At 37.0% G+C, this 13,587-nt stretch overlaps 2 protein-coding genes across 11 annotated transcripts in view; one reads left to right on the forward strand and one right to left on the reverse strand.

Moving 5' to 3' along the window:
* Positions 1-3,936, forward strand: part of ORC2 (origin recognition complex subunit 2) — a 43,295-nt gene extending 39,359 nt beyond the window's left edge. For all 7 annotated transcript variants that reach the window (XM_036928140.2, XM_036928139.2, XM_036928141.2 and 4 more), the window contains 2 exons: positions 45-163; positions 2,183-3,936. In XM_036928140.2, the coding sequence (XP_036784035.2) occupies positions 45-163; positions 2,183-2,269 (206 nt within the window). In that variant the 3' untranslated portion in view covers positions 2,270-3,936. The remainder of the gene's footprint in view (positions 1-44; positions 164-2,182) is intronic.
* Positions 1-13,587, reverse strand: part of NIF3L1 (NGG1 interacting factor 3 like 1) — a 21,400-nt gene continuing 7,813 nt past the window's right edge. For 2 of the 4 annotated variants that reach the window (XR_005033179.2, XR_008998213.1), the window contains exons 6-8: positions 12,134-12,217; positions 7,042-7,330; positions 1,136-1,753 (exon numbers count right to left, since the gene is read on the reverse strand). Coding sequence is in view for 1 of the 4 variants with exons in the window: in XM_036928142.2 (XP_036784037.1) it covers positions 7,146-7,330; positions 12,134-12,217 (269 nt within the window). In the remaining 3 variants the exon portion in view is untranslated. Of the gene's footprint in view, positions 313-1,135; positions 1,754-6,968; positions 7,331-12,133; positions 12,218-13,587 lie in introns of those variants that run through there. The other 2 variants (XR_005033180.2, XM_036928142.2) reach the window with 2 other exon arrangements.

The raw sequence follows: 13,587 nt of genomic DNA on the forward strand, positions 1-13,587 counted from the left end.
CTTAAGTGCTGACCTATGTTCACATTTCCTTTTTAACTCCCTAGGACTCTCTTTTCAAGATTTTTACCAGGAGTGTCGGGAGGCATTCCTTGTCAACAGTGATACGACACTTCGGGCCCAGTTAACTGAATTTAGGGACCACAAGCTTCTAAGAATGAAGAAGGTGAGACTCTACTGTTGTAACATCATATGCCAGGAATGATGTTTCTCGTCTACTTATGGATAAGTATGGCTTTGACTTAGATTTTATTATGAAACTGAGGTTCCTTGATGGGTCACAAGGATCCATTTAGGCAATGTGCCATTTGAGTTCTGTAGAGAGAGAAAGCAGAAATATTCGGCTTCAGCATTGAGCATAAAACTTAGGAGTTCTAGTCCAGAGTAATAGGCAATTAGAAATATAGTATGAGAAAAGTAATTCTATTCCCTTCTCTCTCTTCCTTCTACCCCATTCATTAATCTGGTCTGTAAGTTATTGAGCTCTAACTATATACCAGATACTGCACTAAGTATGAGCATACAGTAGTAAGCAAAAACCTAATTCCTTTCTCATAGAGCTGAAAGTCTAATGAAGGAGATGGACATTTGTTGAGTAATCAATCACATGAAAAATTTTAACTGTAAAGAGCATGTTAAAATAGGTAGATTTGACCTAATTATGGGTATCAAAAGAGACCACTGAGCTGAGATCTAAAGGAAGACAAGGAGATAACTAGGCAGAGAAGGAGGGGAAGAACACTGCTGGTAGGAATAGCATGTAGAGAGACCCTGGAACAGAAAGAAGGCCAGCATGGTACAAGATGAGACTGAAAAGACAAGGATGTAAAGGCTAGACTATGTATGACTTTAGGCCAAGGAAAGGATTTTGGTCTTTATTCTAAAATAATGGGAAATCATGAAAAAATTGTTCTGCCTCTGGGGCAGAGTGGGTTGGGGATTGCCTAGAGGGGATGCACAGAGACCAACTAGGAAGGTATTAATAGTTGGGGTGAGATGACGGTAAACTTGGAGTAGGGGGAATAGAGACAAGTGGTGGCGGTTGTACTTGGGGGCAGAATTGACAAGAACTGGTAAGTTGGATGTGGAACCCAAGGGAAAGGAAAGTGTCAAGAGTGATTCCTGGTTTCTGGCTTGCATAGCCAGAAAGATGATGGGGTAAGTGGAAGAGCGACATTTCTGGGCAGACAGATCATGAGTTCATGATTGTAGTATGTTTAAACTTACTGAGGATCCTTTGAGATTTCCAAGTGGAGATGTTAACTAGGCAGTTGGATTCCTGGCACAAGAAACCAGAGGAAAGATCTGGGCTAAAGGTACAAGACTGATTCCTGTATATTTAGATTATAGCTGAAACCAGGCATTGGTGAGATTACCTAGACAGAGGACATACAGTGAGATTAGATGGCCAGAACCTGAGCCTAGAAGTGTGACATGTAATGACCAAGTAGAGGACAAGCCTACAGAGATGAAAGAAACAGTAAGAAAAGCAGGGCGTGATCTTGCAGAAGTTAAGAGAAGCATGTTATCAGAAAGAATGGTCAGTGTCACATGCTGCCCAGAGGACCAGAAGAGGAAGACTGAAAATACCTTCCGGCTTCAGGAATATGGAGTTCCACGGCGGTCTGCGCCAAAGTTCCTTTGGTGACATGATAGTGGTAGCAGTAGCTGGTGGACTGGGCTGGGTGAATAGCGAGGCCATGGAGACTGCCATTTATAGATCACTCTTCTGGAAGGTACAGAGGTTGGGTGATAGCTGGAGAGAAGTAAGAGATTTAGGGAGGGTCATTTTTAAATAGGACACACCTAAATATGTTTAAAGCCACTGGGAAGGATCCAACTGAAAGGGGGATGAAAGAACAAAGACATCAATACATTAAGATTCTAGAAAAAGCAGGAGGAAGAATAAAGTGAATACCTACCTACTCACACTCTAGTTATCTTACCACTGTAAAGTGGTGTAACTATAAACTCAGTATATTTAAGTAGATACATATGGCTGTGTGTCCCTTTGTCTTAATCTTTATTCTCCTGTATTTATATAAAACATTAAAGAAAAAAATACTAAAAAACAAATAAAAAAACATTAAAGAAATCAAATCCATTTTTAAAAAATCTAACCTGCAATGAGGATTCAAGTATCTTTTACAGACGACTAACATGCAGGGTATTCTTGCATCTTCAGGGAACGGATGGAGTGGAGTATTTATTAATTCCTGTTGACAATGGAACATTGACTGATTTCCTGGAAAAGGAAGAAGAGGAGTCTTGAAACTATTCTTTCCTCTTGAATCTTCATTGGAAGGGCTGCTGTACCCCAGCTGCCACTCCTCTAAAGTGTTGTGTTTACATCTAACATAGACTGTTTCCAGTGTATAAGAGTTAAAACTGGGAGGGGGGAATTCATCAGTTAGAACCTTGATTAGCCTGGCTGGTGTACCATCTCTAGTACTATGCAGTGGTCCTCAAGTTGGAGAAAATGTGCCTTTCACTCATTACCTCTCTTGCTGGAATGAAGTGTGCTCAGGGACTATTTGGAACTGGATGTTTTGCATTCTTTTATACCAGAGATGATGATGATATTCATAATGTTTTGAAGGGCCTGTTAACACTCCCAGAGCTGTTTGTAAATGTGCTTGTTCCAGAGCATGGAAGCACCAAGACACCGGCATCACGTAAATCTGCTCCGTTTGCTCTTCTGTGTGTCAGAACTGATGAGTGTAATGGAGAAGGCAGATCCCCTCTTAACTCTTTCGTAATGGCTTACCAGAAAGTTTAGATTGGGGAAAAGTAAGGTGATCCAGTTTCTCCTTTTGGATTTAGTCTACATCCTGGTGCAGGAAGAGGGGGCATGCCACACTATTCAGCTGGGATAGTGGGAAAAACATAACGAGTACCTAGAATATACCCAACCATAGAAAGCACATGAATAATAATAGGTCATGATATTCAGACAGATAATGTTTGTGCCATCACCTTCATGGTAGAAGTGAGAAGCCGGGCTAGAAACACAATCCTGAATTATATTTTTGTCACTGTTCTCAAGATAATAGAAGATAGAATTTTAATTATTCTTATATATTAACATATTTTTCTTTTCTTGAATAACATGCAGGTGACTAGCATATTAATGGCTAGCTTAAATTAATTTTGATTTCTCTATTAAATAGACCTAAAACTCACCAAGGCATTTCGATTTTTTTTTCTTAAAGTGACAATTTCAAGCCTCCTAAATATTTACACAAGCGTTTTTTCTTAAGAAAGAAAAAAAGACGAGCCTTTGGCCACTGCAGTCTGCCTATGGTCTTTGCATACTCCCTAAAATACTTCATCCTTGGAAATGAAACTCTTCATTAAAATACAAGTAATAAAGTATGTACCGTGTTAGCATTTTTCACCCATTATTTACCATACAAACCCCTTTCATGAAAATATTTTCCAAAATGCTTAGAATTTTTTAAACCACTCCTTTGTGGCAATAATTACTTTTATGTTAAATCCATGTATTAAGGGTTGTCTTATATAATTACTAAATAGTAAATTTGTACATGAATGTATGATTCTAAAAAATATTTTTAATTGTACAATAGGATAGTCAATGAAAAGTGAGTCCCCCCATTTCCGAATCCAGTCCCTTAGGCAAGCATGGGTAGCAGTTCAAGTATTCCCACAGAGGTGCTCTTGTCTATCTCCTTTGAAAAACACAAATGGTAGTACATATACTTGCTGGTTTGCACCTTGCTTTTTTTGCTTAATATATCTAGTTTATAACTTACAGTATAAAAAAGTATATAAAATCTTTAATGACCTTATGTGTAAACTTGCATTTGCCCTTAAATTTCTGGTTTATTTTTATAATTTTTGTGTCTATACTATTTGCAAGCTGTATGTGTCAACAGTCTACTTTTAATAAATAAAAAGCCAATTTGTGTAGGATCACTTTTTTTTTTTTAGAGGACTGGGTTTTTACTAAAAATAGCTTGAAGTGCTTCAAAAATTTTATGAGTGCATCTTAATAGATCTGATGAAGATCTTAGCAGAATTATTATATGCTCTTCATTAGCCTGTTTCAACATCAATGTTCCTTAAGCTCTATCAGTTGGGGTTCAACAGCTAAGACTCCAAATTCTATTCCTTGCTTCTGGCAAGACTGAACAGACCTGAAACCTTGCAAGATTTATCAGGCTGCTCTTAATAAAATGGCTAAATAAATAGGCCCCCCAAAAAACTACATGGGATGTAGAACAGGTATTTACACTCTACAAACTTGATGGAGTACTGAATTCCTTAGGCAAGGAATGCTACATCAGTTACTGTGACACTCCACAAAACAGACCTTCATAGCATCATGCTTGCCATTTTAATATATGAACATCTCATTCATATAAAAGCCCTGAAAGTTACGGAATGGTTAATAAGTTTTTCTTTCTAAAAAAAGGAAAAAAACTAAACCTTAGAAGTGTTTTTTTTTTTTACCCCCAGCTAATTCAAATTTGGAGCCAGGTACATTGTTCAGAATGTATTTTCCTACATTCTAGGTAAGATGACACTTCCAGTTTAGTCCTGCGTAGCCATCAGATAGTGAGTTGTGAGGGTCTGCCTTGCCACAGGCTATGTGGCTCCTAGAAACTGAGGAATGAAAAAATCATTAAGTACATAACTTTGTTTTCATGCTTTGAGTAGTTACTTGATTTCTTCCTCAGGAGAGGCTCCCACATTTTGATTTTTCAAATTACTGTTAAAAACAATTTAATTCAGGTTTCTTGAGCACTTAAGACTACCTAGAAGGCTATGCTAGACAGGAGTTGTTGAGGATATGAAAATAAAATATGAAATTATGTATGAGATTTTAAGAGAATTAAAAATTAAGGAGTATCCTTAATATGTTGAATAAATCTGAAAAACTGCTGCTATGGAAAATAAAACTTCAAACTTGGGTAACATAAAGCTCATCACCAAGTTTTCATTAACAGTTCGGTGTATACCAGATTGGCCTCAAGTCTTCTCAGGTATTAGGTTACCATCTTTACTTTTGCTGTCCAAAGTGTGGTCCTCAGAACGCCAGCATCAGCATCTCTTCAGAGCTTAGACATACTTGGGCCCTACGCAAGCATCTGAATCAATCCACATTTTAAAAATCTGAGTTCTTGTGCATATTAACATTTGAAAAGCAGTAATACATACAAATAAGCAATACCTAAAAGAAAGTTAACAGTTCAAAAAACTTGACAAGTGAAAATAAAGTACCACTGAAGATTCTTTGTTTTGGGAATATTTTTAATTACTTAGAAATGCTAACATGCCAGTAAAGCAACTTATAAAATTTATTACAGCAATAATGTCATCATTAGAAAACCTTGGCGATAAGTATGTTCAATCATAAATTATTTGGCCCATTAATCCTTTCTGGAACTTAATTCAAAGAAACTAATCCACAACCTTCAACTCCATGAGATCCTAAATGCCATGAGTACTCTCACACATGAAATCATGTCCTACCTTAAGTGTGCTATAAAGAAAAAAGGGTTTGAGAGTCAATTACTTGGGCTTTTCTATGTATTGTGTTATTTCTGTTCAATGCATTTGGTTAAGTTGTCCCTTTTGACTGAATTACACCCTTTCCCCAGAAAAGCTTCCCTATAAGCCCTATGCATAGCCTTAGCATATTTACTTAAGAGTTGTGATCATCATCCGAATGTCGGTCCTGTTTTTCCCACATCTCCAGTGGGCCCAGCACACAGAAAGCAAACGATGCATGACTGAAGCAAACACCATTAAGAGAGTTTCTCAAAGCTGTCACCTCATTTTGGCTTTGATGCTGTTGACCATCCCTCACAGAAACGTTCTACTTTTTGGCTTCGACACTTTGCTGATTCTCCTCCCATCTCTTTGGCTCCTCCAACTCTCTAATTGTGGGCATAAGGCTCATTTCAGTTATTTCTGTAGTAATATCACAGGTGAACCATCAAGAATAATTTGTAAGTTAGGATCCCAAATTCTCCAGGAAAAGAGATTGGCAGGAAAGGTGTCCTACAAAAGAAATTTTAAGTTCTATGCTTTCTCATATACAGCATTTTAAGATTTACTTTTGTCATTATCAAAGTAACATGCTCAGCAGAGAAACTGGAAATATGTATAAAAGCATTAAAAAGAAAAATCTCCCACCATACCATCCAGAGAAAATCGGTTAGAATTGTTTTTTTCCTTCAGGATTTCTGCTATACTTTGTACATCAGTTTAATCAATGTCGACTAAAGTAGTTAAGCACACAGGCTCCAGGGCTAGACTGCCTGAGTTTGCATCCTAAGTCCATCACTGCCCAGCTATGTGGCCGTGTGCAAGCAGGGTCTTGGTGGTTCACCATAATATTACTACAAAAATGACTGAAATGAGCTTTATGCCCACAATTAGAGTTGGGAGGCACCAAAGAGACAGAAGGAGAATCAGCCAAGTGTCTGAAGGTTCTATTTGTCTCCTTGCCTGTAAAAGCAGGAATAATGGTACTTAAATACATTTTTAAGGGTTGATACCTACAAGAATGCCTGGCACAAGATTAATACTGTGTAAGTAATCACTAGTATTTTAAAAGCTAACCGTCTTTAGATATTCCTAATAAAATTACATGTGCGTTACCTAAGAGGCAATAATAGTTACATGAATAATGAGCATTTAAAGAAAAAAACACACCCTAATCCTGATTTTGAAATTCAGGTGGTAGATTAGTGATCCAGAAACAAGAACTTACAGACCTTATCATCCTAGAAATAAGTGTTTCAATCCCAAGTTATTAACATACATTTTTAACCAAAGGCTGAGAAATCTAGAATGACACATCCCATCTACAATTAAGCTAAAGAGAGGATTACTTGAGCTATTTCCAAGGAATGTTAACTATACATTTTAGTTGGTCTTCACTAAAGTTTATAATGAATATATATACTATATATATTCTTGTTATATAATTTGTTCTTTATAATGAATAGTTGTTCTTCAGTGGTAAGTACATTACTGTTTTCACCTTACGACCTAGAAATGATAACGTACATTGTAAGATTCTTCCAGAGGATACCAACTTCATTGATCCATGTTGTGCATTCAAATTGGGAGCCAATCGACTTGTATATTGTGTCATCCTGTTCCTATATGCATTATACCACATGAAGAGGGTCCCTGTCTGTTTCTGACAGGATAATATTAATCTTATGCTCCAAATGAGCGCCCAGCATATCTCTAAGGTCAGAGAGAAAGCCTCGTTCAGTGTTGCTGTGTTCACAGAGGATGACACATATTCCTTGGGAAGCAGCATCCAGAATATCATGATGGGACATCTCACCTGCCAAAAAAGGAAAGCACAAATACTTACATATCAGACAAGGAATGTGTGGAATGCTGAATCATAACAGAAATACCAAGTGTGTATTCTGTATGAAAAGTAATACAGCAGAACTTGACATAAATCTAGAAAGTTGTGTATGAGTTTCTTACATGTCTTCCAATTTTAAAAGAAGCAGAGATGATCCCATTGAGAATTACAAGTTCTTTTCCTTGGCGGACCCAAGATAAGTATCCAAACCCGCACATCCAATGGCTTCTTATACTGCCAGAACCAGACCCATAGGAACCCATTCAAATGTTTCCACATTTAGCTCTGGGGAGTACAGTGGGGACTTCCAGAAAATTTTTCTTAAGTACATATTAAATAACAAATACCCCAAGAAAATCCTAGGTAATCATCCCAGAAGACTCCTTTATGCTTTGTGAGCACCAAAATTTTCAGCATCAACCCTAGTCTAATAAAGATGAAATGAGCTTAAGTTTATTTATAAATTAAAAACAGCATATTCATTTTTCTTTCATTTACTCAGAATTCCTGGAATTCTGGCATTACTGGTAGAAGAGTTTCTCATCTTTAATGAAATGATATAGGGAAAACTCATGTTTAGAATTTTTTAAAATGCCATTTGTGAAACTGATGACAATTAAGAGCAAAAACATTCTGCATATTTGGGCTTTCAAAAAAAGCATAATTTTGAAGTATATTTAGAGGCATAAAGGCATAAAAATAAGGAAAAATAGGTTCTTGGGAAAAAAAGTTTCTTCCCCCAGAAATCTGTAATTCCCTACACTCCCTATACCCCCAATATGTGTCATTTCATTATAAGGAATAGTTTTTATTCAAGCACCTCCTAGAACATCTTAATCCAAAGAGTAAAGGTAAATTAAAAGGAAAAAAGATATGAATGTGAACCAGATAGAAGCCATGCTTTAGGAAAGACATGTCTGAGTTTAGGGAAGACAAGCCTGGAGTGTCATAAATGCACTGGCTGGAGCAGGCATGAAAGTGGGGAAATCTGTGCGGACCCTGCAATAATCGCTGAAGGCAAAGGAAAGAAACCCTGGCTCAGAATGGCAGCTGTGGGAAAGAAAAGGTGAATGAGAGGATTCGTATTTGCAAAGAGCAAGCTCCCCACCTGCTGGTCTTTCTAAGCTATTACCCTTAACAATCTAATAACAGGCTCAAAGGAAGGGTGATGAACATCAGCAGAGGCCTATATTTGGTCTTTGGGCTGGTGCTTCCCATCTCTGAAGTTACATTCAAAGTAATACCTTATAGATCATAGATATCTAAGATTAGCCAGCTTAGATATTTTCTATTTCCTCAAGTAACTAGATAGGAAGGACATTTTCATTTTGGAACTGCACGGATTTATCTTACGAACACACTGCATTATAATAAAAAACTAGTTATAAAAAAAGTCATTTTACAAGCTAACAATGAGATACCCCAAACTGAGAGATACACTACAAAGCAATTGAACTGTATTCTTCAAAAGTGTCAATGCTCGAAGACAAAGCTGAGGAACTATTCCAGATGCAGCCTGTGATCAGGGATTGGATATTGATGAGAAACAGAAATGCTATTAATTTTGATCAATGAAATTGATTATAGACTGTATATTAAACAAGTGTTTCAACAATATTAAATTCCTGAATTTGATCATTATTCCATGGGCATTTAAGAAAATGTCCTCGAGGTTCTTGGGAGATATATGCTGACGTATAGGTGTTAAAGGTCATCATGTCTGCAATTTGATTACAAAATAGTTTTATGGAGTCACAAATACATAAGTATATATTTATATACACCCAAGTATATGCACATATATATATGTACAGAGAGAACATACAAATGTTGCAAAACAACCATTAATAATTTAAGTGAAGGGAAATTTAAAAGAGTTTATTGTACTATTCTTGGAACTTTTCTATAGATCTGAAATTCCTTTAAAGTAAAATGTTATAATTTAAAATAGTCACACACCATACTGTAAGATATTCAAACTGTTAGCTAGTCTTACCAAGGAAAAGTGAGAGAAGCAGTAAATAAATAAAATCACAAATGAAAGATGAGAAGTTACAAATGACACTACAGAAATACAACTGTAAGAGATTACTATAAAAAATTATAGGACAACAAACTGGGCAGCCTAGAAGAAGTGGATAACTTCCTGGGAACATACAATTTTCTAAGACTGAACCAGGAAAAAACAAAATCTGAACAGACTGATCACTAGTAATAAAACTGAATTGGCAAAAAACTCCCAGCAAACAAAAGCTCAAGACTTCACAGGAGACTTTACCAAACATTTAAACAAGAGTTAATACCTATCCTCAAACTCCTCCAAAAAATTGAAGAAGGAAAGCTTCCAAATTCATTCTACAAGGACAGCATCACCTTGATACCAAAACCAGACAAATTAAAAGAAAAGAAAACAACAGACCAATATACTTAAGGAACACAGATGCAAAAATCCTCAGCAAAATACTAGCAAACAGAATTTTTTTTTATTAAGGTATCACTGATATACAATCTTATAAAGGTTTCACATGAGCAACATTGTGGTTTCAACATTCACTGATGTTATGAAATCCCCCCACAACACCCCACTGCAATCACTGTCGATCAGCATAGTAAGATACTATAGAGTCATTACTTGCCTTCTTTGTGCTATACTGCCTTCCCCATGACCTACCTATATTGTGTGTGCAAATTATAATGCCCCTTAATCCCCTTCTCCCTCCCTCCCTCCCCACCCAGCCTCCCCTATCCCTTCCCTTTGGTAACCGTTAGTCCCTTACTGGAGTCTGTGAGTCTGCTGCTATTTTGTTCCTTCAGTTTTGATTTGTTGTTATACTCCACAAATGAAGGAAATAATTTGGTACTTGTCTTTCCCTACCTGGCTTATTTCACTGAACATAATACCCTCTAGCTCCATCAATGTTGTTGCAAATGATAGGATTTGTTTTCTTCTTATGGCTGAATAATATTCTATTATGTATATGTACACATCATCTTTATCCATCCATCTACTGATGGACACTTGGGTTGCTTCCATATCTTGGCTATTGTAAATAGTGTTGCAATAAACATAGGGGTGCATATGTCTTTTTGAATCAGGGATCTTGTTTTCTTCACGTAAATTCCTAGGAATGGAGTTACTGGATCAAATGGTATTTCTATTTTTAGTTTTTTGAGGAACTTCCATATTGCTTTCCATAATGGTTGAACTAGCTTACATTCCCAAAAGCAGTGTAGGAGGGTTCCCCTTTCTCCACATCCTCGCTAGCATTTGTTGTTCCTTGTCTTTCGACATTGGCCATCCTAACTGGTGTGAGGTAATATCGCATTGTGGTTTAATATGCATTTCCCTGATGATTAGTGATGTGGAGCATCTTTTCATGTGCCTGTTGGCCATCTGAATTTCTTCTTTGGAAAATTGTCTCTTCATATCCCCCGCCCATTTTTTAATCAGGTTATTTGCTTTTTGGGTGTTGAGGCATGTGAGTTCTTTATATATTTTGGATGTTAACCCCTTGTCGGATATGTTGTTTACAAATATATTCTTCCATACTGTAGGATGCCTTTTTGTTCTGCTGATGGTGTCCTTTGCTATACAGAAGCTTTTTAGCTTGATGTAGTCCCTTTTGTTCATTTTTGTTTCTTTTGCCCGAGGAGATGCGTTCAGGAAAAAGTTGCTCATGTTTATATGCAGGAGATTTTTGTCTATGTTTTCTTCTAAGAGTTTTATGGTTTCATGACTTACATTCAGGTCTTTGATCCATTTCAAGTTTACTTTTGTGTATGGGGTTAGACAATAATCCAGTTTTATTCTCTTGCATGTAGCTGTCCAGTTTTGCCAACACCAGTTACTGAAGAGGTTGTCATTTCTCTGTTGTATGTCTATGGCTCCTTTATCATATATTAATTAACCATATATGCTTGGGTTTATATCTGGGCTCTCCAGTCTGTTCCATTGGTCTATGGGTCTGTTTTTGTGCCAGTATCAAATTTCTTGATTACTGTGGCTTTGTAGTAGAGCTTGAAGTCAGGGAGTGTAATCCCCCAGCTTTATTCTCCCTTCTCAGGATTGCTTTGGCTATTTGGAGTCTTTGGTGGTTCCATATGAATTTTAGAACTATTTTCTCTAGTTCATTGAAGAATGCTGTTGGTATTTTGATAGGAACTGCATTGAATTTGTAGATTGCTTTATGCAGGATGGCCATTTTGACAATATTGATTCTTCCTATCCAGGAGCATGGGATGTGTTTCCATTTATTTGTATCTTCTTTAATTTCTCTCATGAGTGTCTTGTAGTTTTCAGAGTATAGGTCTTTCACTTCCTTCATTAGGTTTACTCCTAGGTATTTTATTCTTTTTGATGCAATTGTTAATATAATTGTTTTCCTGATTTCTCTTTCTGATAATTGACTTTAGGGTTGAGTAAAAGGAACCATTTTCTAGCTAAGGCAGCAAGGTAGGAAGTATCCTCTTAACAGACACACAAAATCTGAGAAATCATGTTTAGGGAGAAGAAACATTTTAAAAATGCTGGTTCTTCTCAGATAATCTAATAATAAATTATTAAAGTTTTTTGTTTCCCACCACAAAACATAGAGTATGTCCTCAATTTTGGTATCATTCCTGTTTAGGTCAAATTCAAAAACATTTATTAGATCCATCTATGTGCCATATGCTGTCCTAAAATCTATTTTTTAGAAGTTAAAAAATACTAAAGAAAGGTTGGGAAAAGATACACATAAAAAGGGCAGAAGAGAGATCCAAATGCTGTCTCACCTGTGAGGTAAAGGTCGGCCTCTGTCCCCTGCAGAACACTGCTCCCAGAACCAGCACACAGAGCCACGACTTTGACTTGGGACTCTTCAATATAAAGGAAACAAGAAACCAATACTTTACAATTTCCCTCATTTTACTATTATAGTTTATACTAGGAATCCTAAATGTAGTTTTCACTCCTGGTCTCATCATGAGTATATAAATTTTGCTTACTGACCTCATAAAATTAACAAAGTGTCTTCATATAGGCAAACAGATGTTTTTGGTATTGCATTGCTAACCCAAGGCAGGTTTATTATTCCTTCAGACATAAGTGACTACACATACCCATATAAGGCACCACTGAATTAGTGCTAATGGATCATCAGCTCTAGGCTTTATCACAAGTAAAGGAACCCCACCTGGGTCTCTTGGCAGCCGTGAGAGGTAAATAGGTACTCTCTTTTCTCACATGAGAAAGCTGCTAAACTAAAAGGACTAGTTACAAGAATGCTGTGAATTAATATGATACATATTTTAAATTTCATATCTATCCTTTTATCCTGAAAGAGCATCTTCTGAAGAGTAAAATAACATACACTTTCAAGGCAAAATCCAACATGTATTTAGCACTTAGTCTTCTAGAATGGATACTCCATCAGTGGTCACCCTATTAGGCATTTCAAACGAGGGGCTGTAGAGTTGGATCAGAAGTCAAATCCCACCTCTGCCATCCATTTTCTTTGGAAACAAATTCCCTGAAGTTGTTTGTTCCAACGGTGGACTTTTGGCTAAGTTACTTATCTCTCTGCACCTCAAATTTTCACTTACAAGACAATGGGAACGCTACCACCACCACATAGCTAACAGCAGCCAGCATTTACTGTACAAATGTGCACCACTGGGTCTTGTCACATGGATCACACTACTACCTCGATGAGTTAGGTTTTATTACTACTTCTGTTTTACAGATGAGGCTACCAGGACACAGAAGTTAAATAACTTGTCAAGGTCATGCAGCAAATAGGACATCTCAATTTGAACCCAAGACATTCAAAATCCACACTCCTAACACCTGTGCTTCACTCCCTGCCTTTGCAGTGGGAACTCACAGCTCAGGACACTCAGCACAGTGTAGGCTCACTACGGGGGGGTCCCACAAATGTTCTGTTTGTTCCTGTTGTTCCCAAAAAGTACTGGGAAAAGCCAAAAGACAATGACTGGCTACAAGACTCAGAAACTGCAGCAGATCACTTCATTAGTAGCACCTCACTATGAAGTATGACCAGTACTGTAAAATGCAAAATGCACTGTAATTGGAACAGTCAAAATTTAGAGCTCTTTTCCTTCCTGGCACATTGTAAGACTGCACTTTATGCCCCCACTGGGTTATGTTGGGCAATGTGACTAATTCTGGACAATGATTTTAACAGAATATGTGTCATTTCCAGGCTTGAATGTTTAACTGATGGTTT

The sequence above is a fragment of the Manis pentadactyla genome, chromosome 6 (genome assembly GCF_030020395.1).
Source record: "Manis pentadactyla isolate mManPen7 chromosome 6, mManPen7.hap1, whole genome shotgun sequence".
Taxonomy (NCBI): domain Eukaryota; kingdom Metazoa; phylum Chordata; class Mammalia; order Pholidota; family Manidae; genus Manis; species Manis pentadactyla.